This window comes from Chlorocebus sabaeus, chromosome 11 (genome assembly GCF_047675955.1).
Source record: "Chlorocebus sabaeus isolate Y175 chromosome 11, mChlSab1.0.hap1, whole genome shotgun sequence".
NCBI classification, from domain to species: domain Eukaryota; kingdom Metazoa; phylum Chordata; class Mammalia; order Primates; family Cercopithecidae; genus Chlorocebus; species Chlorocebus sabaeus.
Window position 1 is genome coordinate 102,250,109 of NC_132914.1, and position 26,050 is coordinate 102,276,158.

General features: G+C 39.4%; 1 protein-coding gene across 2 annotated transcripts in view; it reads right to left on the reverse strand.

The window, feature by feature from the left end:
* Positions 1 to 623: 623 nt before the first annotated feature.
* ALDH1L2 (aldehyde dehydrogenase 1 family member L2) overlaps positions 624 to 26,050 on the reverse strand; it is a 69,800-nt gene continuing 44,373 nt past the window's right edge. For both annotated transcript variants that reach the window (XM_008004496.3, XM_008004497.3), the window contains 8 exons: positions 24,336 to 24,423; positions 23,459 to 23,552; positions 21,848 to 21,947; positions 18,890 to 18,988; positions 16,729 to 16,894; positions 15,273 to 15,378; positions 11,480 to 11,679; positions 624 to 9,419 (listed from right to left, as the gene is read on the reverse strand). In XM_008004496.3, coding sequence (XP_008002687.3) covers positions 9,364 to 9,419; positions 11,480 to 11,679; positions 15,273 to 15,378; positions 16,729 to 16,894; positions 18,890 to 18,988; positions 21,848 to 21,947; positions 23,459 to 23,552; positions 24,336 to 24,423 — 909 coding nt within the window. In that variant the 3' untranslated portion in view covers positions 624 to 9,363. The remainder of the gene's footprint in view (positions 9,420 to 11,479; positions 11,680 to 15,272; positions 15,379 to 16,728; positions 16,895 to 18,889; positions 18,989 to 21,847; positions 21,948 to 23,458; positions 23,553 to 24,335; positions 24,424 to 26,050) is intronic.

Genomic DNA, 26,050 nt, shown 5'->3' on the forward strand with positions numbered 1-26,050 from the left:
GCCCGGCTAGTTTTTTGTATTTTTAGTAGAGACGGGGTTTCACCGTGTTAGCCAGGATGGTCTCGATCTCCTGACCTCATGATCCGCCCGTCTCGGCCTCCCAAAGTGCTGGGATTACAGGCTTGAGCCACTGCGCCCAGCCTGTGATCTTTCTTATTGGACATTGGAACCAGCTCTCCTTGCCTGTGACTCACTCGCTAAATGTGTAAAGAAATGAATCGATCTGAAACAGGATTTTTTTCAGGTGGAAAGAGTACACCTGAACTGTACACAGCCGTGATGAGTTATTGGCATAAATACTTATTTAAAGATCTTCCACTGGATGCTATGCTACCTTGTGTGAACAGTTGCGTTTATCTATTTCACTACTTAGCATAGTGTGTGGTACACAGTAGGCATGGAATAATGATAATAAATGAATTAAATGGATACATGAAGGTATACAGGAGACTTTAATAAGCCATCATAGACAGTTCCAGGCAGGAGAATATGAAGGTGTAATTTCAAGTACAGTTGTTATTGTCAGTTTTGCTTTCCACAGTTTCAGCTACCCATAGTCAACCACAATATAAAAATATTAAATGGAACATTCCAGAAATAATACATAAGTTTTAAGTTGCTGAATAATGTGATGAAATCTTAGGCTGTCCCAGTTCGTCTCACCTGGGACATGAATTGTCCTTTTGTCCTGCATATTCATGCTGTATGTGTTACCCACGCTTTAGTCACTTAGTAACCTTCTGGATTCTCAGATTGAAAACTGTGTATATAGGGTTCTGTTCTATCAAATGTTTCAGGCATCCTCTTGGAATGTATCCCCCATGGATAAAGGGAGACTACTTGTATAATCTGGTAAAATGGATGAATCATTCATAAACAATGTCAGAACCAGCTATTTCAAACAAGATTAGATTCTCTAGCCTCATATCATATGCCAGGATGAATTTTATATGGATTAAGGATTTAAATGTAAAAAAAAAAATTTTAAGAGTTCCATACCAAAATACGAGTTTATATTTAGTAAAATAGTCAAGAAAGGATTTTTTTAAAAAAAGCATAACATCAAAGCCTAAAATTACAAAGGAAAAGAGTGCAAAATTCATCCTTATAAATATTAAAAACTAGTGTGTTGCAAATAAATTCAAAAGATAAGGGAAATACTGGGAAAAATATCTGAAATATGACAGAGTGTCATTAATATATCACAGGCTTTTACATTTTAGAAAAAAATGACTGATAATCTCAGTAGTGAAAAAACCATAGCAAATAAGGAAGTAATTCACAGAAAAAGAGTTCAATTCCATTTATCAGAGAAATGCAAATGAAATCAAGATTGCATTCTTCACCTATCAAATTGGCAGATGCAACAATAGCTGGTACTTACTGAGCCCCTTCTGTGTTAGCAACTATTCTAAGAGTTACCACCACTCATACATTATGTAAAGGCTAATGGGTTGTAAATTTAACTTTTGAGGACTTTATTGTATGTACGCAATATTAGTCTGTTCTCACACTGCTAATAAAGACATACCCGAGACTGGGTAATTGATGGAGGAAAGGAGGTTTAATGGACTCACAGTTCCACATGGCTGAGGAGACCTCACAATCGTGGTAGAGGGTAAACGGGAAGAAAGTCTGTCTTACATGGTGGCAGGCAAGAGAGCTTGTGTAGTGTAGCTTCCCTTTATAAAACCATCAGATCTTGTGAGACTTATTCACATGAGAGCAGCATAGGAAAGACTTGCCCCCATGATTCAGTTACTTCCCACCAGCTCCCTTGCACAACATGTGGGAATTATGGGAGCTACAATTCAAGATGAGATTTGGGTGGGGACACAGCCAAAACTTATCAGTATGTTATGGCCTTATCTAAAAGTTGTTTTGTTTGAAAGCAGTTTGCCCCCTACAGTGTGTGGAAAGTGCATTACTGTTGTGCTTTGGTTTTCCAACCCTTTGCTTACTCTGATGCTTAGGTGTGAGTTGATGGCAGTCATTTGGAGAACAGTTGCACTCCTAAAATGAATGAAATGTTCTCTTCAAACTTGTGGCGTACCGTCTTTCTATGACTCTATGACAGTTACAGATCCGAAAATTAGGTATAATGGCTTTTGAAGCAAAAATCTCATTCTGAATAAATCTCCCATCTGTTCCAATAACATTTTAATTATGCATCAAATATGGTAGTTATTTTTAAAAACTGCCTAGCAGGATAGTTTGTGTTACTCTGCCTGTATCCATGACTGTGATAAGAAATGTAAGAAAAGGGCAGGCATGGTGGCTCACACCTGTAATCCTAGCACTTTGGGAGGCCAAGGTGGGTGAATCACCTGAGGTCAGGAGTTCCAGACAAGCCTGGCCAGCATGGAGAAACCCTGTCTCTACTAAAAATATGAAAATGAGCCAGGTATGGTGGCGTATATCTGTAATCCCAGCTACTTGGGAGGCTGAGGCAGGAGAATCGCTTGAACCTAGGAGGTGGAGGTTGGAGTGAGCCAAGATCATGCCACTGCACTCCAACCTGGGTGACAGAGACATTCTCAAAGAAAAGAAAAAGAAATGTAAGAAAAGAGGTTGAATCTTACTTTCATTTGTATTTCTCTCACTGCCTAGCATAGTGCCTTTCACTCAGTTGGAATATACAATAAATGTCCATTAAACTGACTTGTTTCCTTTTCTTTATGTCAACAAAATAATTCAGCTTAAACATCAGTTCACAATCCTGGGTCAAAATCCTGAAGCAAAAATACAGGATATATATGATTTATAGACTTTTCCCAAAAGTTTTAATGTTGGAATCTTTGTGTTTGACTCCCCACCATCTGTTCATGGAAAACTCTTGCCAGTTACTGGTTTAGGAATGGGCACGTGATGTGAGCCTAACCAGGAAGGCTTCTGGAAAGTCTGTAGACTTTTGGGAAGGAAAGTGCAGTCATGTGCTGCATGATGATATTTTGGTCAACGATGGACCACATATACAACAGTGGTCCCGTAAGATTATAATACAATATTTTTACTCTACCTTTTCTATATTTAGGTATTTTTAGATATACAAATATTTACTGTTGTGTTACAGTTGCCTACAGTATTCAGTAGAGTAACATGTTGTACACATTTGTAGCTTGGGAGCAATAGGCTGTATCATACAGCCTATTTGCATGACACAATCGCCCCATGATGCCTTGCTCAGAAGAAATCGTGCGACACATGACTGTATTTCTCATTCCTAGAAAGGAGGCACATGACGAGATGATGGTTGTATCATATAGCCTAGGTGTGTTGTAGGCAATACCATCTAGGTGTGTGTAAGTACATTGTGGTGTTCACACAACAAAATTGCCTAATGTTGCATTGTTCAGAAGGAATCATGACACATGAATGTATTTCTCATTCCTAGAAAGGAGGCACGTGACAAAATGATTCCTTTCTTTTAGAAGAAAGGACAAGATAGCAAGGCAGGAAATTTTCCCTGACCCCTTCGTGGGAGTGCACAGGCACTAGAACTAGCCAGCTGCTTCAGTGCCAGAAGCGGCAGACTCCACTCACTCTGTCCCACTGTGTTCCACCCCTTGCAGGAAGGGGAGTACAGGTGAGCAGGTGCAGGAGCTGGGTGAGTGCTTTTGGGCACTGGCAGGAGCAAAACTCCATGTGGCCTCACAGCATCATCTAGAGGTTTACCTATGACCCCTGAAGCCCCAGAAAGAGGGTTACAGTCCACACTCTGTTAGCTTTACTGTCTGTAGATGGCTTAAGTGTTAACAGCTCAGTGGAGGGTCAGTGTGACAGCCTTTTGCACCTGCACCCAAATTCTTGTCCAGTGTCCAGGAGGAATGAGGGTGCATGAAAATTGGAGAGGGTAAATGCAGGGGATTTTATTGCCGATGAAAGCGTCTTTCGGCGGGAAGGGGAGCTGAAAAAGGGACAGAACGGGAAGATAATCTTCCCCTGGAGTCCAGCTGTCCCTGGCCTGGCTGGGCTCCTTTTTGAAGCAACACTGTCAAACTGTCCTTTTGAAGCCACGCTGCTTCTCTCCAACATCAACCGTAGTCTTTGACAGCCAGCTGCTGCTTCTGTTCTCTCTCTGCTTGCAGAGGTTTTTGTGGGCACAGGTTTGGGGTAGGGCAGGCCATGGGTGGTTTTGGAAAAGGCAGCATTCGAGCAGGAAAACGGGAATGCATGTTCTCATTTTGGGCTGTGGTTCCAGGCTTAAGGGTGGGGCCCTCACTGGGGACCCATCCTCTTCCGCCCAGAATTTTCCTGTCTCCTGTCCCTATCATTATGATGGGATATGATTCCTGGAACTCCTTTCTCGTGGCCATGAATGGAGCCAGCTCTTGAGGGTCAAGTGAGCACACCACAGATAGCAGACAAGAGCAAAGAACATTATAGAGTCACTGCATCAAATAACCTGTATACTGCACTATTGCTGGACTCTGTTTTTGGGTGGCAGAATAAATTTCCTTATTTTTTTAAAAAAGGCTATCACCTTATGAGATATGCTTATATTCACTTCATAGCTGAGAAAATTGGCATAGAGATACTAAGTGCATAACTTGTAATACACAATGTTGGTAAAGATTTGGGAAAATTGTCAGTGGGATTATTGATTCAGGAATTCCACTTCCAGGTATTTGTTCTAATTACATAAGTATGACTTTGGTCATAAATTTTATATAAGATTTTTTGTGACATTTAAAATAGCAAAAAGCAAATCTAAATGTCCGACAATAGAGAACATGTTGAATTAAAGCCATTGAAATATGCAGAATTGTGTTTATTGACATAGAAGGATGCTTATGATATATTGTTAATTGAAAAAGCAGGTAATGTTAATTTTGTAAAAAAAAAGTACATATATTCATAGAAAAAGTTTGAAACAATCTCAGATATCTTCTGTAGGCTATTTCTGTTTGGAAATAACCATAGATTTTTGGATTGACTCAACAAATTATGGTTGAGTCAATCTTACTTTCCTATTTTATAAAATTTGTTTTACATAATTGGGTATTTAATCATTTTAAAAATCAGGCATCATTTGTATAATATAATAATTTAATCCCCCTTATCTCTCATGTCTCATGCCTTATCCATCATCCCTCATGCCCTACTCTTAGCGCAGATTTTCCTTGACAGCTTTATTTTCTTGGAGGGCAGGTATGGGGAACCAAATTTGGTTCCTTACCCTAGCTCTAGCCACTTCCACAAAAGATTTTACAGATAATGTCCATTTTGCTTATTTTTTTTTTTAAGTTTAATTCTTAATATGTGCCCACAGCTCACTATCCAGGCCCTGATTTAGGCATTAGGAATAAAAACTATCTCAGCTTAGTTAAAACCACCAGATTCATTGCTTGAAAACCTGTTCTGCCACTTAATAGCTGTGTGATTTCAGCAGGTTACTTAACCTCTCCATTGGAAAGCAAACATTTATTGAGCTCCTGTTACATATTAGGACTGGAGATACAGTATTAAACAAAACAAGTACCTGTTCATGAAACTCACATTCTAATGGGAAAAGATCATTGATTAATATACAACAGGTAGTGATAAGTGCTATGAAAATAATGCACTTATAAAGAGAATAAAGAATGACAGCCGATGGGGTATCAATGTGGGAGCATATGGCCTATTTTAGACAGCGTAGTCAGGGAATGTGTCTCTAATCAGATGATATTTGAGGAGAGACCTGCAGGAAGTGAGCCAGCCAGCCATGAGGTTGTGTATGGGCAAGAGTTGCAGGATGAGGCAGTGGTGTGCTGGTGCTGGCTTGCATTTGTTCTGATGGCATGCATCTCTTCCCAAACTCTGTTCAGTGAAGGCAAATTAGTAGCTCAAAAGTAGCCTTGATGAGAGTATTTACACACAGATACCTGCAAATGCTACAAATTAGGGTTGTCTCCCCCGCCCCTGAGAACTACTTGTTAAATATTTTACCAGCACACCCCTGGGAAGAAGAACAGTAAGGACGGAGGCCCCGAGGCAGTAGCAGGCTTGTTCAGTTGAGGAAGTCAAGGCAGTCAGGATGGTGGAACAGAATGAGAGGGAAATTGACAGGAGATGAGGTCAGAGGTAGCCAGGAACAAGATCGGTAGGCCAGGTAAATATGCTGGACTTTGGTCTACGTGAAATGGGGGCCATTGAAAGGTTTTAAACAGAGGAGTGACACTCTCTGACTTAAGCTTTGAACAGGACCACACAAGAGAGGAATCCAGAAGACCAGTTGGGAGACTTGAACAAAATTGTAGGAAAGAGGTAATGGGCTGGGGCACAGTGGTTCATGCCTGTAATCTCAGCACTTTGAGAGGCTAAGGCAGATAGATCACTTGAGGTCAGGAGTTCAAGACCAGCCTAGCCAACATGGCGAAACCCCATCTCTACTTAGCCAGGCGTAGTGGCACATGCCTGTAATCCCATCTACTTGGAAGGCTAAGGCATGAGAATCACTTGAACCCAAGAGGCAGAGGTTGCAGTGAGCCAAGATTGCACCACTGCACTGCAGCCTGGGCAACAAGAGCAAAACTCCGTCTCAAAACAAAAAAAAAGAGGTAATGATGGCTTTGGGGTAGAGGTAGTAAGAAAAGCACCTCGATTTCTTCATTTTTTTCAGACATTGTCAGCTTTAAAACATGCTTAGCCTAAGGTCTTGCACACAGGAGGCCCTCAATAAATGGTAGCTGTTGTATTATTGTTGACAGAAGGCCCATCCTGGAGTGGGGGAGGGTTGCTCATATCTAGTTAGGAAGGCAAGTAATTTTAGTACAAGTGATAAGTGCTAAGTTTGAGAAAAGTGGGAGCATTAAGGAGAGACAGTTAGCCCAGCTAGGGGTAGGAATATCCAGGAAGGGTGTTAGAGCAAAAGGGAACAGCTTTAGCAAAGGCATGGGGATGGGGAATTAGAAGGAAAATGGAACTGCTTAAAGTATCCACACCTCCCGATTCAGGTGATAATAAGATCACAGCTTCATCCTTAGCATTATTAGCAAAATAATCTGTGATCTGAAGCAACAGTGATGATTTTATTACTCTGTGTGTTAAGTAAATCACCCAGCAGGCTGGGGATCGTGATGTTCCAATTCCAGCTGACTTGGTAACTTTATGTATTACACAGAGCCTTTGATTCTGAGCAGCCAGATCTAAAAATGTAAGCTGGTAAGAAATGTTTAAAACTTGCTATGGAGAAAGGAATTCTTAATCTGGGGCCCAAGCATGGCCTTTGGGAGGTCTGTGAACCCCTTGAAGATATTTGCAGAATTCTGTGTGTGCACATGAATTTGGGGGTAGAAGCGGGACACAGGGAGTGTGTGTCATAGCTTTGTTATCAGATTCCCAAAAGAGTTTTGCAGCCCAGAGAATATTTAAAACACCACTACTGAGATGAACATTAGAGGGTAAAGTAAAATCAGTCTAGAAGAACAGGCATGTTTTTGTTTGCTATTCCATCCATCATTAAAATAATATGATTAAATCATATTCTAAATCACATGAAATCACTTAAAACATTTCACTTAAAAGTGATTACTTATAAAAAGGCTTTTGTCACTTTTATTCAAATATGAACTGTCATTTTGGCCCCAGTGAATATTCATTCCAACTTAAAATTTCAGCTGTGCCAAACTCTGGGATGGTAAATGAGCTATAGTATAATCAAAAGTGCGTCCAGGCCAAATTCGCTCTATTTATCATGCTGGAATCAAACCTGCTATTCTTCCTTTTGAAAATGTTCTCTGCCTCTGATTTTGTTGTTTAGTTTTATTGATTCTCTAATCTCCTCATGTTATTCTGCCAAGTCTCCAAAATGACACATATTCCCTAAGGGCTTCTTCAAAGCCAAAGAAAAAGGAATGTTGACTGAAATTTTATTTTTAAAGGAGGATTAATAGAATTTAACTTTCCGGCTATCTTCTGGAGACTCCTGTGATTCAGAAATTTGCCACCTTCTAGTCACACATAGATGGTGAAAACTTACTCACCTGACTACTTCTGTCTGCCAACGGGAAATGGGCTGTTAATAGTTTCCATTTCTTCAACGCTATGATCCAAACGCATTGTTAAGTGCATTATGTATATTATCTCACTGATTCCTTGCAACGCCTACTGAGATAGAGATTTGATTCTCATTGTATAGATACTCAACCTAGGCTCTGAGATATTAGATTACTGTCTTGCCCAAGATCACACAGCCAGTGAGCAGCAGAACCAATAGGTGGAAAAATGGAAAGTAAGATGTCCCATGAAGGACAAGCGAGTTGCCCAAAGAAAAGCACCCCTTTTTCTTGTACTATTGCCATTTTTCATTATGTGGCATTTTTCAGTGCTGCTGTATTAGGCATTGTGTCAGAACAATGGATGAGAAAAATAGGAATTGATGATTGAAAAGAGTTGTGGGAAATGAATTCATCTAGTTAATTAAACTATCTCAATATCTTTTAAGAATAATGATGAAGGAAATCAGAGTTAAATTTGAGTACTTACCATGAGCAAAGCAGTAATGTGAGGTGCTTTACTTACATTACTGCAAGGAATTCTCCTATTACGGGTCCTGAGGAAGGCATTTACTATCTCTGTTTTACCCATAGGGAAGCGGAGGCTCAGAGGAGTTGCAACAGTTTCCCAAAGTCACACAGATAGTAAGATGGTATGATACAAACCAGGATCTGCCTTCAAAGGCTGTTTACTTCCTACTATACCATACGTAAAATTCACTTCAAAAGCTATTTACTAAAATTTATGTGGGGGCCAACCATCATGTCATTAAATTCTGTATACTCCTCAGAACATAATATAGTACCTTGTACCTAGTAGGCACTCAAGATAATGTTTCTAGGTTAATCACCCATCACAGTGGGTTAAAATAAAATGGAACATCAAAGGCACAAAGATGTATCTTATTTCCAAATACTAAAAAAGAACTACCTTCACATTCCTTACAAGTTACACTGTTCCTTAGAAGCAAATTTATAGAAAATCTTTTTAATAACCCCCTATGTATAGTTCAGAGGTTAAAAACCTGTACATATTATACAAAGTTTCCAGTAAATGCACTTTGTGTATTATACTGCATGGTACTGACATCTTCAAGATGGAAACCATGAATAGATTCATCTAGGTAGGGGAAAAGCAGCTTGGTATTTTAGAAATGCGTATGATATACAACAGTGAAAACCCAACAACTGCAAATCACTGGACGGTGTATTAGAAATAGGCACGTGTGTAAATGCTTTAGCACGGCCTGACCCTCTTCATGGTTCATCTGTGTATTTTTTGGTTTGTGGCTGACACCTCCTGCCTCAGCACACCCAATCTTCTTAAGTGTGTCCCGAGTTGAAAAGGGCTGTCTGTCAAGGCTTTCCTGATGATGGTGTTGCTCTAATATTCCAGCGTCACCGTCTTGGTTTTGAGATACTCATTTAGAGCTTCCTCACCTAGGGCAGAGAAAAGCAGTTGACAAACCACACTCAAAGGCAGACGTGATGTCTTCAGACCTTCAGACATAGGTGTACGCAGGTGTACAGGTCACTAAGTAAATGGAATGTGGCCTAAGCCAGTGCTTCTCACACTTTGAAGTTCATACTAACCATCTGAACACTTTGTTAAGCTGCAGATCCTGATCTGATTAAATCTGGTGTGGGCCTAGAGGTTATGTGTTTCTAACCATTCCCTGATGATGCTGACGCTAGTGGTCCATGGACCACACTTTGAATATTAACAGCCCAGACCAGCTACCAGGCTTTCTAAGGAGCGGAGAGTGTTGTCTGGTCAGCTTCAAACCAAAACCCTTCTCTTTTATTTCCCTACTTGATGACAGACTCTGCCTTTTTGTCCATTTAAGCTAAACAGAAGTAACCAGAATACTGTCCTCTAGATTATATTAATTAAAGCAGAATTGAGCACAGGAAAGTTTGAGATCATTTGGTTTAATCTTATTTTAAAGATAAGGAAAATTCAGTTTATATTGTTTGTTAGAAACACAGGGGAACCTGTCTAGGCAAAAAATAAATAGGTCTGCCTTTCTTTGACTCTTTCTATTTTGAGCTATACCGTCATCAATCTCTACAATGGTTAAAGGGCAGTGAATACCATGGGGAAACTAATGAGTGTATGATTCTGGAAGCTGAGCTAAAATAAGCGCTGTCAACTTTGTCCCCACATTAGAATCACTCAGGGAGCTTTTAAGACTCCTGACCCCAGGTCACACCCTAGACCAATTAGATCAGTATCTCTGTATTTTTTGAAGCTCCCAGGTGATTTGAATCCACTGCAGCTAAGGTTAACAACCACTGGGCTAAGGGGTTTTAAAATCAGGGAGGAAGAAACTATTAGAAAAACTGTAGTATTTTATAGTAAAACAGACCTGAAGCTGGTCAAATACACTCTCTCCAAAGATGGGTGAAACAGGGATGCCTCACTTTCTAATGATAAGTTCCCTAAGAAAATCTCCCACCATGATTTGGATTCAGGCATGAAAACCGGATTAAAGACATAGAAAAGCGGGGAAACAAGCCCTTACCTTCACCCAGTGGAATTTAAAATGAGAACTGCTTTTACTGTTGCAAATACATTGCCAAAATAATTAGTAAAGAGAAAATGTAACAAAAACAAAAAAACAAAAAAAACTCCGAATGAACTAAACTTATATTTGCAGACTGTCATTTCAGTAAATCACAAACATTTCAGTTTTTGAAACAACACAGCAGACTGAGGGGAATAAGAGATGCGCTCTACAGCCAGACTGCCCGGCTTTGAATTCTCTCTTGCCAGTGCCTGGCTCTGTGACTTGAGGCAACTCACCCAGCCTCTCTGAGCCCCATTTTCTTGTTCTGTACAATAAGATAATAGTAGTATCTATTCCTCTGAGCTTGTGTGAGAATTGCTTTTGCTTATACAGGCTAAGTGGAATGGGGCCTGGCATGGGTTTGGCACTGAAAGTAAGCTATTGCTTGAAAGGTGTGAGTGTCACTGCTCACAGTGAATTACATTTTGGGCTTTTTACAAACTCTTAAGTCTTATTGCTCAGACTCCCCCGAACCCTGCCAATTGCAGGGTTTTTTCAGTGTTGACTCTGAAAGCCTGCCAAGAAGCTCCAAGACAGGATTTATTCTTGGAGCTCGCTGGTTATTGCTTCCCACCCATTTGCCTCTCTTGGTTCCATTTAGTCTCGTGACAGCTAACCCAAGTTCATGCCAAATGTCAGATTAAACACTAAATATATTTTAGCTAAAGTATATTGTTGCAATTTCTTTTTCCTTTCAAACATTAATCTTTTGAAAAGGAGTATCTTTCCACATTATGCGTGCGCTTTTCTGTGTGTATGGTATATTCAATAGAAATGTTTAGTATTTTAAAAAACGAGTGCACTTCTAAACCCAGATCTAACTGCCATGTAGGAAATGCCCCTCAAAATCATACACGAGTCATGAAACAGAGCAGATTTTTCTGTGATGTGACAACAAAGGGAATGTGAAGCAGAAAAGTAAAGCCATACCTAAGTCTTTTCCAAAGCCAGATTGTTTAACTCCGCCGAATGGGGCCGCCACATCTGTCTTGTTGTATGTGTTAATAAAAACAGTTCCTGCTTCTAGTTTTTCACTCACATACATAGCTTTGTTTATATCTCTTGTAAAAACCCCTGAGGCCAAACCATACTCTGTATTATTTGCTCGCTGCAACACTCCATCGATGTCCCTGTGTTTTTAGAAAGATATAAAACTTCATTAAATGTAAAGTAAAAGATTCATTTTACCTTCTGAAAATTTTCCCATCTATGCTAGAAACAGGAAAACATTACTGCCATCTGCTTAAATTTTTGTTGTTGTTGTCATTGTTGTTGTTTTTTAGAGACCAGGTATTGCTCTGTCACCTAGGCTGCAGTGCAGTAGCACAATCATAGCTCACTGCAGCCTCCATCTCCTTGGGCTCAAATGATCCTCCCACCTCAGCCTCCCAAGTAGCGGGGACTACAGGCATGTGCCACCATGCCCAGCTAATTTAAAAAAAAAAAAAATTTTTCTTTTTTTGGAGACAGCATCTCCCTGTGTTGCTCAGGCTGATCTCAAACTCCTGGCCTCAAACTGTCTCCCAACCTTGCCCTTGCAAAGTGTTGGGATTGCAGGCGTAAGCCACTGTGCCCAGCCTGATTAAATTTTTATAAATGAGAAATACCAGGCTCACACTAAAAGAAAGTCCCCAAAAATACTACAAGTCTAGTATTACATTTTTCATATATATCATGCAACACCTTTTAAAATCTGACCCAAAGTCCTATATTCAATCTTCTTCAATGGTTCTCATTCATGATCTCCCACTCCCTCCCCTCTCCCATGAATCCCACTTCTAGATGGATTTTCAGAGTGTCCTCCCTATTTCCTTCCATCTCTTCCGATTTTGCACACAAGGTTCAAGCCTCCTTCAGTGCCTGAAGCCGTTTCAGATCCCACCAATGCCACTGTTGAGGTGGGAGACTAGGGTGGTTCTGTGAGAGGGCCCTGCAGCCAGACTGCCTGGTGACCTTGGGTAAATGACTTCATCTCCTCACGCCTTCATTTATTATTGTGAAAAATGGAAATAATAATAAAAGGACCTGTCTAGTTATCATGAGGATGAAATGAACAAATCATGCCTGGAACACAATAAATGTTCAATAAAAGCCAGCTACCATCAGATAGTACATATATTTCCAAACTTAATATTTTGGTAGAACCAACTATATAGTGCTGACTTAACTCTTCCTGTAGGTAATGGTTCACCCTCCATAAATTGGAAGATAAAAGCTCCCCGAGGGCAGGGATAACTTCATGTCTCATATACCTCTTTATGCTATGATGTTGCATCGTCAAATGAGAGTGAATGGGATTACATGTGCTTATTCAACAAAATAGGTCCCGTGATTTCCTCGCCTTTTGACTTAGTTTGTATACACATCCAAGTAGGTGAAGACATGAACCTACTCTTTTCTCAGTTGAGTCAAGTTCTAATGTGCTGTCATAGCGTATGTCCCCTTCTTCTAGCATGATCCTAATGCTTAAAAACACACACATTTTCTACCACATGGCCAGCAAATACAAGCCAGGTGGTGGTTGTTGTTTTTCTTTTTGAGATGGAGTCTCACTCTGTCACCCAGGCTGGAGGGCAGTGGTGCGATCCCAGCTCACTGCAACCTTTGCCTCGCAGGTTCAAGCAATTCTCCTGCCTCAGCCTCCCAAGTAGCTGAGATTACAGGTGCCCGCCATCACACCCAGCTAATTTTTGTATTTTTAGTAGAGATGGCGTTCCACTATGTTGGCCAGGCTGGTCTCGAACTCCTGACCTCAAGTGATCCACCCGCCTCGGCCTTCCAAAGTGCTGGATTACAGGCATGAGCCATTGCGCCTGGCCAAGCCAGGTATTTCATCTGGTGCTCCAGCAAAGACACAGGATCTGTTCCAAAACTGGAGGAAAAAATCGTGCTGAATTTATTGAGACAGCACAGGTTTCAGTGTAGTGCATTATGAAGGGATTTTCAAAGGCATCTTGACTATTCAAAATTTTAAACTTGCACAAGAAATCCAGAACCTAACCTGGAGTGAACTTGGACTCTGCTAAAACTCTCACACTTTCTGATGCATAGGGACCCAAATATTTATAGAATGGACTGGAGAGAGAAAGATGGTTTTATGCCATTTCTCGTTGAGGACTGTCAGGATATCACCATAGCTCCATACCACATTGTTTACGTCTACAGCAATGACAAGCATATATTGATGGCAGTAGCAACAGCAAATACTTGACTTAGTAATACTCAGAATGACCTAAGGAGGTAGACATTGTTACCAAACTGTACTCTGTATTATTTTCTTGCTCCCACACTCCATCGATGTCCGTATGTTTTTAGGAAGACATAAACTTTCATTAAATGTAAAGCGAAAGATTCATTTTATATTCTGAAAATGTTCCCATCTATGCTAGAAACAGGAAGACATTACTGCCATCTGTTTAAATTTTTTTTTTTTTTTTTAGAGACCAGGTATTGCTCTGTTGCCTAGGCTGCAGTGCAGTGGCGCAATCATAGCTCACTGCAGCCTCCATCTCCTTGGGCTCAAGTGATCCTCCTACCTCAGCCTCCCAAGTAACTGGGACTACAGGCACATGCCACCATACCCAGCTGATTTTTTAAAAAAAATTTTGTAGAGACAGGGTCTGCCTGTGTTGCCCAGGCTGATCTCAAACTCCTGGCCTCACACTATCCCCCGACCTTGGCCTTGCAAAGTGTTGGGATTATAGGAATGAGGTGCAGAGTGGTTAAGTAACTGGCCCAAGCTCAGAGAGGTAGCGAGGGGAGAGGAGGCAGAGTTTGTCCTCTGACCCACTGCACCATCCTGCCTCTGACCCTCTGTGGACTAACTGTCATCTCTGTCTGTCTCCCCTGTTAGATAATAAACTCCTTAAGGACAGGGGTTGTGATTTAGCCATGTTACAGGAGATTCCCTCAAACCTGACTTCTGTTGTCTGCACGTTTAACACCAACACCATGGGAAAACGTATAATGAGAAATGGGATAGTATGCATCCTTGGATGAATATATCCAAGGTTACTCACTACACCTTATAGTTCCCTGAAGTCTTTTATACTGTATCCATCAAAGACCGAGAAAGTCCATTCTTTATTTTTTTTCAAGTTCTCATTGGCTGAAATAAATCTAAAGCCATTCTGAAGAATTTTATGCAGTATACCATGAGACCCCACTCTATTAAGTATTGTTTTATGAGCTCAGTTACCACTTGGTCCTCTTCGATAAGCTGAACTCTTTGCAAAGTTTCATGTAGTATCACAAACCAGCATGCCATTTACTGTTGGTTATATGATGATTGTGAACATTTCCTTGAAAAGTTGAGTATCAAGCTTTGGGGGGCAATATCCCTTATAATAACAGCACCCTTTCTCAGGGGAAATAAGATTTCGCAGATGCCACCGACCATAGGAATGTAAATGTGAAAACCAGTTTTGTTATTTCTCAGTTATTTACTTTGTTCCACAGACGCCTCAAATGTCGAGTGCAGAAAAACTAAAATTTAATCAGCTAAAAGCCCATTATGTTGGCCATTAATTGAAGCTGGAAAGCAAAAATATACTATGATCTACGATGTTAGCAAAAGCATAACTTCTAATTATTTAAGTTAATTATTCTTATGGTAGAAAATTACATGTTCATTAATTTTATGCTGTGTATATAGCAGAGTGGCAAAGGGGAAAAATGACTTATCTAGTCAGAACGTAAGTTAAATTGTGTCTGAAGAACCTACCCATTTTGGAATTTAGAAATGACCATAATAGGCCCAAAGGATTCCTCTTTGGCAAGGTACATGTGGTCTTCCACATCTGTGAACACGGTGGGCTCCATGAAAAAACCTTTTTGGAAAAAACAAAGAAAAAAATGTCAACTATAGGTTAAGTCATTTTCAATTAATAGTCCTGTCACTTAATTACATTATAATTTTTTCTTTCCCTCTGGCTCAGTAAAACCAAGAAAAGTTGTATTTCTCTATTTGGTGTTGGCATGCCCAGGTTCTTATTTTTTAATGTCTTTATTATGAAAATGTCAAACCTATGTAAAAGTAGAGAAAACAGTATAATGAAGGGTAAAATAGATATCCATATTTTACTATATTTATCTTTTCCTTATTGAAATATTTTAAAGCAAATTCCAGATATCATCATTTTAACACCTCAGTATTTCAGTACAAATCTGTAAAAAATAAGGATATTTTCTTATATAACCACTATACAGTGTCATGCTTAACAAAAGTAGTAAGTATTCTTTATTCAGAATTTATATTTTAATTTCCTTAATGTCTAGATATTAGCTTTTTTGCAGTTGGTTTGTTTGATTTAGGATTCAAATTCTTCTACACATTGTATTTGGTGTTTAGATTTCTTAAGGATCTTTTACTCTAAAACATTTCCCCATTTTGTCCTGCCCTTAGTTTTTATTCCATCGTCATGTTAAAGAGACGGTCAGTTGTTCTATACATTATCTTTCTTTCTGGATTTATCATTGCTTCCTTTGGGTGATATTTGTTTCTCTATCTCTTGTATTGCTTTTTTTTTCCCAATGACTTTTATTGTGGTAAAATACACATAACATAAAATTTACCATTGTAACCATCTTTAAGTGTATGGCTCAGTGTTATGAAATTCATAATATGCAACCTTCCCCACCATCTATTTTCATAACTATTTTCAGCTTATAAAACTGAAACTCTATACCCACTGAAAAATAACTTCCTGTTCCTTCCTCCCTCCCTACTGCAGTTCTTATGAATAGAAAGATTGGCCTAAAGGTATAATTAGATTCAGCTTAAGCTTTTTTGGCAGGAACACTTCATAGGTGATATTGTGTATTACACATTTCATTCCATCAGGAGACACGTATTATCCAGTCGTCTCTCCTTTTGTTTTGTTTTATTTTGTTTTGTTTTGTTTGAGAGAGTCTCACTCTGTTGCCCAGGTTGGAGTGCAGTGGCTTGATCTCAGCTCACTGCAGCCTCCTCAGCTCACTTTAACCTGCCTCCTCGGTTAAAGTGATTCTTGTACCTCAGCCTCTCCAGTAGCTGGGATTACAGGTGCACGCCACCACACTGGGCTAAATTTTGGTAGAGATGGAGTTTCACCGTGTTGCCAGGCTGGTCTTAAACTGTCGCTGTCCATTCCAACTGAAGAAGGCGGGCACCCAGTAAACCCCCACAGAGGTGATCTTACCTGGCCTTTGGACTTGTCTTCCTCCATACACCAAAGTGGCCCCCTCTTTCACTCCAGTTTCACAGTACTGCAGCAGCTTTTCCAGATGGGCCTTATGATTTTGGGGCCCGTGATCAGTGGATCTGTCAAGTGGATCACCAATTTTCATCTTTTTAATTTCTTCTACCTGTATGTTACCAGTCCATAAAAACACAATTCACCGTTAATAACAATAATAATGGAGTTTCTACCATGTGGTAGGTGTTGTGCAAAGGTGTTTATAGATGTATTGTCATTTAGTCTTTACAATAGCACTAGAGGTAGTGGTTGTTTTGTTTTGTTTTTTTCCCTTTATGGAAACAGGGTCTTACTCACTCTGTCGTCCACACTGGATCACAGTGGCATGGCATAGCTCACTGCAACCTCGAACTTCTAAGCTTAAGTGATCCTCCCACCTCAGCCTCTCAGAAGAAGAAACTGAGGCCTAGAGGGGATAAATAAGTGCCCACACCACTAAATACTGTAGACTTTTTTCCACTTGAAATCCCAAGTCCTTAGCCACTACCTACTAGCACAATATAAGCTACATATACTATATGAAAATTATCCTAAATGTTAATCCATTAAGAATAGCAAACTGATGTTCCGAAATATTTATTAATATCACATACTTACACTCTTCATGGCAAAGGAATTTCTAAAATGGTCACATTGTTATCTTTTTTTTTTTCCCTCCTCAAATGTGGTAGACTGCCCTTGTAAAATTCTCACGGTATAGCCATGCCAGATGACTCACTGGAATGCTCTGATGAAAAACAATCTTTGCTGCACAACGTTCATCACTGACATGTCTTTGTAATTACCTCTTGCACTCCTCAGTTATCTTAACCTACTTCTGCATCTTCTAATGTTAAGTCCAATTCTGGTAAGAAGAATGGGAGTTATCATGACCCAGCAGGTCCATGACTTTGAATTTAGGTCTGGCCATAATCTCTTAGTGCATTCCCCAGGGTTCTGTGCTGGATGAGAAGTTCTAAGTGGCCAGGGACCATGTCTGCCTTGTTCACCTTTATATTCCCAGCATGCAGTGTTTGGTACCAAGTAAGTGCTTGAGAAATGCTGCTGAAGAATGAATATGAACAGCCTGTTTGTAAAACATGCTTGTTGATGTACTAATACAGCAAATCCTTGATATTTCTGGTCTCAGTGTTTGAAATTTCAACAAGTTGTAGCTGATTGTGAAAGCCCATGACATGTAGCACTGCAGACTTTACTTTAGTGAGACACAAAATTAAACTACACTGTGATGTTCAGGAGGCAGCCACTGCCTACCTGACTGCCCTCCATCTGCCTGTCTATATGACTTCCTTGTTACTCCTTCTCATGAAGAAAGAATATCTTCGTTTTTTTGGTGGGTGGGGGTATAGGGAATTGGCTCTGGGGAAAAAATCACTGGGTGCTGATTTTGCAAATATAAGCAAATTCGTGATTAATACTACCTTCATAATAACATAGTATAAGTTAGAGTTTATTTTAGCCACATAATTCATCTTAACACTCCTATAGATGACTTTTAGTCCCATGTTTATGGAGTCATGATCAATGTACTGGGACTGTTTATTTATTTAGCTAGTTATTTTAGTGGAAGGAATTATATGCTATCATGTCAACTGCAATTGGGGATTCGTGGTGTATCTCTCATAGTTTATTTAGAGATTTATAAAAATCTAGGAGTGTAACTCTCACACGTGTCAAGGATCTGATATATTACAAATGTAGAGTAAGGTATCATAGCTCTTCAATATACTTTATCAGGTTTTTATATAAACCTCTTTTTTACTAAAAAAAAAGTCATAAGCACATGTGAAAGTAGACACATAATACAGTGAAACCCCATGTACTCATCACCCAGCTTCAACAACTACCAACTTCTGGCCAATTTATTCCCCTACTCTTTTCCTGTCCTCCAGGGTTATTTTGAAGCAAATTTCAGACATCATATAATTTAATCTGTAAATATGCCAGTATGTAGCTATAAAAAAAACTAGGGGCTGATTTTTTTAAAAACATAACCACAATACTGTTATCACACCTGAAAATTCATGAACAATCCTAGAAGTATGATTTTTCAAGTAAAAGCAAAATCTCTAAATGACTCAGAATAAATGTGAAGGTGCCTCACCACTCTTGTCACAAATTCATCATGGATGGATTCTTCTACAAACAACCGCCCAGCAGCAATACAGTTCTCTCCTTTGTTGAAAAATACTGCTCCCATGCCCTTCAGTGGGAGAAGAGAAAATACTGCTAACATCATTTGAGAAGTCAAGATTCCCATAAAGTTGGACACAGAGGGAATTAGTTGTCTTTGGAAGACAGCAGACAACATAGATAAGTCATAGACAATCCTCTTGGCCTTGTTAGTGATGAGAGATTCTTGGAGATACTCTGTTTTGATTTAGCATGATTTGAGAGATTTTGCTTATCCTTTCCCCCTTTTGGTCCATGAGTGTTTTTTAAAAAAATGTATGTGTAACAATAAAGATGTACCATTAGAAACAAATTTTGTGTTAAAAGAAAATCTAGGCCAGGTGTGGTGGCTCACGCTTGTAATCCCAGCACTTTGAGAGGCTGAGGTGGGCAGATTACGAGGTCAGGAGTTCAAGACCAACCTGGCCAACACAGTGAAACCCCATCTCCACTAAAAATACAAAAATTAGCTGGGCATGGTGCCAGGTCCCTGTAATCCCAGCTACTCAGGGGGCTGAGGCAGGAGAATCGCTTGAACCCGGGAGGCAGAGGTTGCAGTGAGCTGAGATCACACCACTGCACTCCAACCTGGGTGACAGAGCTAGATTCCATGTGACATTCCATGTGACATTCCACCTATGACAGAACATAGATTCACTATGTTGCTGAGGCTGGTCTCAACACCTGGGCTTAAGCAATCCTCCTGCCTTGGCCTAGAAAATCTAGATTATTCTATAAATTTAAATGTAATAACTTGTATACCAAGTTTTGCTTTTAAAAATCTCTACATTAGATTGTATAATCACAATTTAAAAATTTTTTTATTTGTATTTATTTATTTATTTAAGACAGTGTCTCTGTTGCACATGCTGGAGTGCAGTGACGTGATCATGGCTCACTGCAGCCTCAACTTCCTGGGCTTAAGTGATCCTCCCATCTCAGTCTCCCTAGTAGCTAGGACCACACGTGAACACTATGCTGGGCTAATTTTATTTTTTTGTAGAGACAAGGTCTTGCCATGTTGCTGGTCCTGAACCCCAAGGCTCAAGTGATCCTTCTACCTCGACCTCCCAAAGTACTGAGATTATAGGCATAAGCCACCATGCCCAGCCATAAATCATAAATATTTAGAAAGCCTCTCTAACCCCCTCATGAAAAGAAATACCTACTTTTCAAGGAGAAGTTTGAGAAATCTTTGAAATGAAGGCACTCAAAAATGACAGATTTGGAAGACTGATGCACTTTGTGCCTTTTTCCCTTTTTAGAAATCCAGTTTCTAATTCACCTGCAGGAAACCTCCCTGGACTGTATATATTTAAAAAAAAAAAAAAAAAAAAGGAATGGATGTGGCTGGGTGCAATGACTCACACCTGTAATTCTACCCATTTGGGAGGCCAAGGCAGGAGGATCACTTTAGCCCAGGAGTTTAAGACCTGCTTGGGCAAGACAGTGAGATCCCATCTCAAAAACAAACAAAAAGTATAACGAATGCTTTGAAATAACATGCTTTTCCTGTGCATATATTTTATCTGTAAATATTACAAAACCATGTTGACCATCTTGGGTTTGGGGTTCTTAAATGTTTAAAACAGACTTTTTAAGGTTATATATTCCTAACCCAGACATTCAGGGGAGTCCCAACCCCTGATGTCAGTTTGTGTACCCCTAGCCATTATCTGTCACTGAAACCTCCAGACGGTCCATTCAGAGGCCCTGGCTGCAGGGGTACTGGGATCTTCTTCACTCCCAGGCCACTCCATTCTCTTTGGGATGCTTACATGATGAAGTTTGGCTGTGAGTGTGCATTAAAATTACAGTTAGGGGCAATGGTGAACAGAGTCTGCTTAGTGCACAGGCTGGACAGTTGTACAGAACTGGGAAGACGGTAAGTTTCCCCCACAATTACAAGAAAGCTTAGCACAACCCATGCCAAGCATTGACTCATTTTGTGCCTGTATCCCAGAGGTGAAGAATGACAACTAGGCCAATGTTTGTTTGTTTTAACCTTTACATTTTATTTAAAATAAGCCTTTATCCTTTGAAATGGTTTAAGACTCACACAGTGTTGCAAAATTAGTGTGAGAGTTCCTTTGTGCCCTTTACCTAGCTTCCCCCATGATAACATCTTATAAAACCATAGTACATTGTTAAAACCAGGAAACTGATGTTGCTAATTACTTGTTAAATATTAAACCCTTTGTTGTGTCTAAAATGCTTACCAGAAGCTCAATGTGCAAAACAGGTAAAAGTAGGACTGTTCAGGTTGATGGGGTGAGATGTTGTAGGGAAAGGAGGGAGAAGCTAGAAGCCCTAATAGAATATCTTTTGAACTTTTCTACATGCCTGCTATGACTTATATCCTGTTTTAAAAACACCTTAGTACGGGAATTATAAAGACATTATTTTTAAAAACTAAGTGCTCTGAGTATTCCCAATTCTAAGCATAAAAACGATGGTTTTAATTTATGACTAGATAAAAACCAAATGTCATTTAAGACCTCTGATAAAGAAAGAAGTGAATTGTGTTTTAGAAGCAAGCACCTTTTTTTTTTTTTTTTTTTTTTTTTTTTGAGATGGAGTCTCACTGTGTCGCCCAGGCTGGAATACAGTGGTATGATCTCAGCTCACTGCAACCTCCGTCTCCTGGGTTCAAGAGATTCTCCTGCCTCAGCCTCTTGGGTAGCTGGAACTACAGGTGCCCACAACCATGTCTGGCTAATGTTTTTGCATTTTTATTAGAGACAGGGTTTCACCATGTTGGTCAGGCTCATCTCGAACTCCTGACCTTAAGTGATCTACCCGCCTCGGCCTCCCAAAGTGGTGGGATTATAGGCGTGATCCACCGCACCTGGCCCAGGCACTTATTTACTTGAATTTGACCCTCTCTTACCATTCGCACAGCCTTGTCAAGTTCACAGTCATTAAATATTATAAGTGGAGACTTGCCACCAAGCTCAAGGGAAACTTTCTTCAAGTTGCTCACAGCACAGCTAGAGGAATATAAATGAGAAATGAGCATTTAGTTAACATCTCTCTCTCTCTCTCTCTCACACACACACACACACACACAGACACACTTTTTAAGCTGTAAGTTACCACCTGCCATGGAAAACCTATTGAGCCTCAGTAATATTAAAAAACTTATTCAAGGCCAGGCATAGTGACTCACAACAGTAATCCCAGCACTTCAGGAGACCAAGGCAGAAGGGATCCTTTAAGGCCAGCAGTGTGAGACCAGCCTGAACAACATGGCAAGACCTCATCTCTATAAAAAACAAGAAAATTAGGCAGCCATGGTGGTGTGTGCCTGTAGTGCCAGCTGCTTGGGAGACTGAGGCAGGAGGATTGCTTGAGCCCAGGAATTCGAGGCTGCAGTGAGCTGTGATCACCACTGCACTCTAGCCTGGGTGACACTGTGAGACCATATCTCTTAAAAAAAAAAGAAAGAACGAAAGGAAAAGGGAAAACTTATTCATAGATAAAACATAGAAGGTAGAATGGTGATTACCATTGAAGCTGAGTAATGAGTACATAGAATTCATTTTGCTTTTCTGCTTTCTATATATTAGAAATTTTCCATAATAAAAAATTTTCAATAATGTCATTGTCAAATGATTAGAGATTCTCATAGGTTAATTCAAATTCTTTAGAAATTTTGGTTACATAAAAGGCTGGCAAGGAATTAAACCTCTAACCAGACTACTGAAGCATTGGGAGAAAAAATATCAATTTTTAAAAGTATGCTGTTTATTTTTCCTTTCTTACAAAAGTATTTTTATTTAAAACACTTTGAAAAGACCTCCCCCAAAATGCAAACAGAAGAAAAAAATCACAAAATTCCGTTCCATGCCTCAGTGACCATTGTTTTTACCATTTTGATATACTACCTATTTGTGATCTGTCCTACCATAGCTTTTGCCTTGTTTAACATAGTTGAGATCATCCAGTATATACAATGTTATACTTATTTTTATTTCCATTTATTATTTTAACAACAGTTTTCAATGTTATTAAAATTCTCTATGAACGTGACTGCACAGTGTTCCATTACATTGGCATATTTTAACAACTGATTTATTTTGGACATTTAGATTGCTTACAGTTTAAAAAAATATTGCTTTGGGGGACTCCATTTTATGAATAATCCAGGTTTGTCATATAAAATATATAAATTTCACATGTATGTATCTGTTCAGTTTTTTACCCATACTCTGAAAACAATTTGGGCCACAGCTTTAATACAGAAAGCCTTTTGTGCTGAATTGTTAAAACTACCAGTAGGGTGTAGAATTTCAACATAACTTTGGTTTTATTAACTCTGGGCTTTAATGCTTTGGAAAGTATTTTATTACTTTCAAATATTTCAGTACTCAGCAGTGATAAGTAGATTTCCCTTCCAAAGTAGATGTAGTTTTCCTCACTCAAAAAGTACCCTGTTTAAACAAAAATTGAAACCTAGTTTAACAGGATCTGCAGTGAATCAACATATTAAAACCAATACCTCTTCATGATCTGTTTGCCAATAGGAGTGGAACCAGTGAAACCAAGTTTGCGAATGTCAGGATGTTCAGACAGACGTTGTCCTGCTAGACCACCTGTAGAATTAGGGAATAAAACATGAATTAAAACATACTCAAGGCCGGGTGCGGTGGCTCACGCCTATAGTCCCAGCACTCTGGGAGGCTGAGGCAGGTGGATCACGAGGTCAGGAGTTCGAGACCAGCCTGACAAACATGGTGAAACCCTGTCACTACTAAAAATACAAAAATTAGCCGGGCATAGTGGCACGCGCCTGTAATCCCAGCTACTCAGGAGGCTGAGGGAGAATCACTTGAACCCAGGAGGTGGAGGTTGCAGTGAGCCAAGATGGCGCCATTGCCCTCCAGTGTGGGCGACAGAGTGAGACTCCGTCTCAAAAAACAAAAACAAAAACAAAAACATACTCAAATTCTTATAGTGAAGATGGCTTTAAATTCATGAAAGTAGATATTCTAAGCTCTCATCGATACCTTAGTTTTACATTTTCTGTATTAATTGCAAACTGATGAAAGTCTAAAATAATACCCTTTATGAAATTATCAGACTCCCAAAATAATGATGGGTAAGCCTTGATTTTTATCTTGAAAATCAAAATGGAATATGTTAGGGTAATTTTACATGATTGTACAACCCCCCTCCCCACTGCCACTCACCCACCACTGTATTTCCATTTTAAGATTTTAGCACATGGTAAGTATATTCATCCTTAACTGTTTGGTAAGTTGTATTTAGTTTTAATACAGTTATAATTCAGGACAAGTCTCTAGTGGTAAAACAGTCACTGAGCTCCCCCAGTACCATTCATTAGTTATCACACAGTGCGTCATTTAGTGGCTTGCCTGAGCCTGGAATGATGTTGATGACCCCCTTTGGAAAGCCTGCTTTCACAGACAGTTCTGCAAACTTCAAAGCAGTCAAGGGCGTGACCTGAGGAGAAGCAGACAGCAATTACCTTCTTCAGGCTCTAATCTGACCTTTAGCCCAGAACCCAGTTTTCCCTTGATAGCTGCACTAGAGCTTATTTTATTTTTATTGTACCTTGTCTTATTTTTTTTATTTTGCCACAATTTCAGACTTACAAAAAGATGCAAAAATAGTACAAGTATTTCTTATATACATTTCCATTCAGATTCCTCAAATGTTAACATTTTACTGCATTTGCTTTATCTTTCTATATATATTTTTCTGAACTTTTTTTTAAAGATACATTTAAGGGGTATCTTTTTCTGAACTGCTTAAGAATACAGTGAAGACATATCCCATACTTCTCAATACTTCTGTGTGCATTTTCTATAAAACCAGAAATTCTTTTACATAACCATAGTACAATTATCAAAATCAGGAGATTAACAACTGATAGAATACATGATTTGCAGACCATATTCAGATTTCACCAATTATCCCAATAATGTCTTACAGCAAAAGAAAATCCAACATCTGCATTACATTTAGTTCTATCTGTAGTCTCCAGTAATATAGGAGAATTTCTGAGTTTTCTAGTTCATTACACTGACATTTTTGAAGAGTACAGGCCAGTTATTTCATACAATGTCTCTTTGTTTGGATTTGTCTGATGTTTTCTCATGATTAGATTCAAGTTATGCACTTTTGGGAACAATACCACTGGAGCGATGCTGGGCTTTTCTCAGGACATCACATCGGGAGGCACATGCTGTAGAATAGTTCCAATACTGGAAAGTTGATTTCGATTATTTGGCAAATGTGGTCTGCCAACTTCCATCGCTGTAAGTTACTATGTTATACATTGTAGTTAATAAATATTGTGTGGGGAGGTACTCCTCAAATTTTTATCCACTAGTTTTAGTATCCATGGATAATTTCTGGATAATAATCATAAAGTAGTATGATGGTTGCCAAATAGTGATTTTCCAATTCCATCATTCCTTTTACATGTACTTGTTGGCTCTCTAAGTGTTTTCCTTTCTGTTTAATTAATTAATATCAGTGTGAACACATAGATTCTTACTGTAATCAGCAGGTTGTCATCTTTTACTGTTGTTATTGATTTTGATGTTCAGTCGTTCTAGATTTGGCTGAGGCAGTCCCTTTAGTACGGCCCCTTATCATTCTGCCATGCCTCTATTACTCTTCGAGCATTACATTGCTTTCAGGCCCAACAAGATATTTCAGATTCATCTTGATTCTTCCCTACTCCAGCTCCTTCTCCAAGGAGCCCAAGTTTCTTTGAGAGAAGAATGGTATTTTAGAAACCAAGATATCTGGACATTATTGAGGGGTCATCGCTTCTAGGCCCTTGTAGCAGACAGAGCTGGGAAAGAGATGTATGTATACACAACACACACACACACATCTAAATATATGTGTGTATCTATCCCACATATGCCTATATCCGTTTCTTTATTTAACTATCTAAATACATTAAAACCCATGAGTTTACACTGATACCTTTATCCGATATCTCAGGGTCGATTCTATCCTTCTGCCCTTTTTACATTTGTCATTCTCTTCTCCAAGAAAGAGAGACATGGCTCCCATTATCCACAATATATTTAATTATTTGCTTAATCCTAAA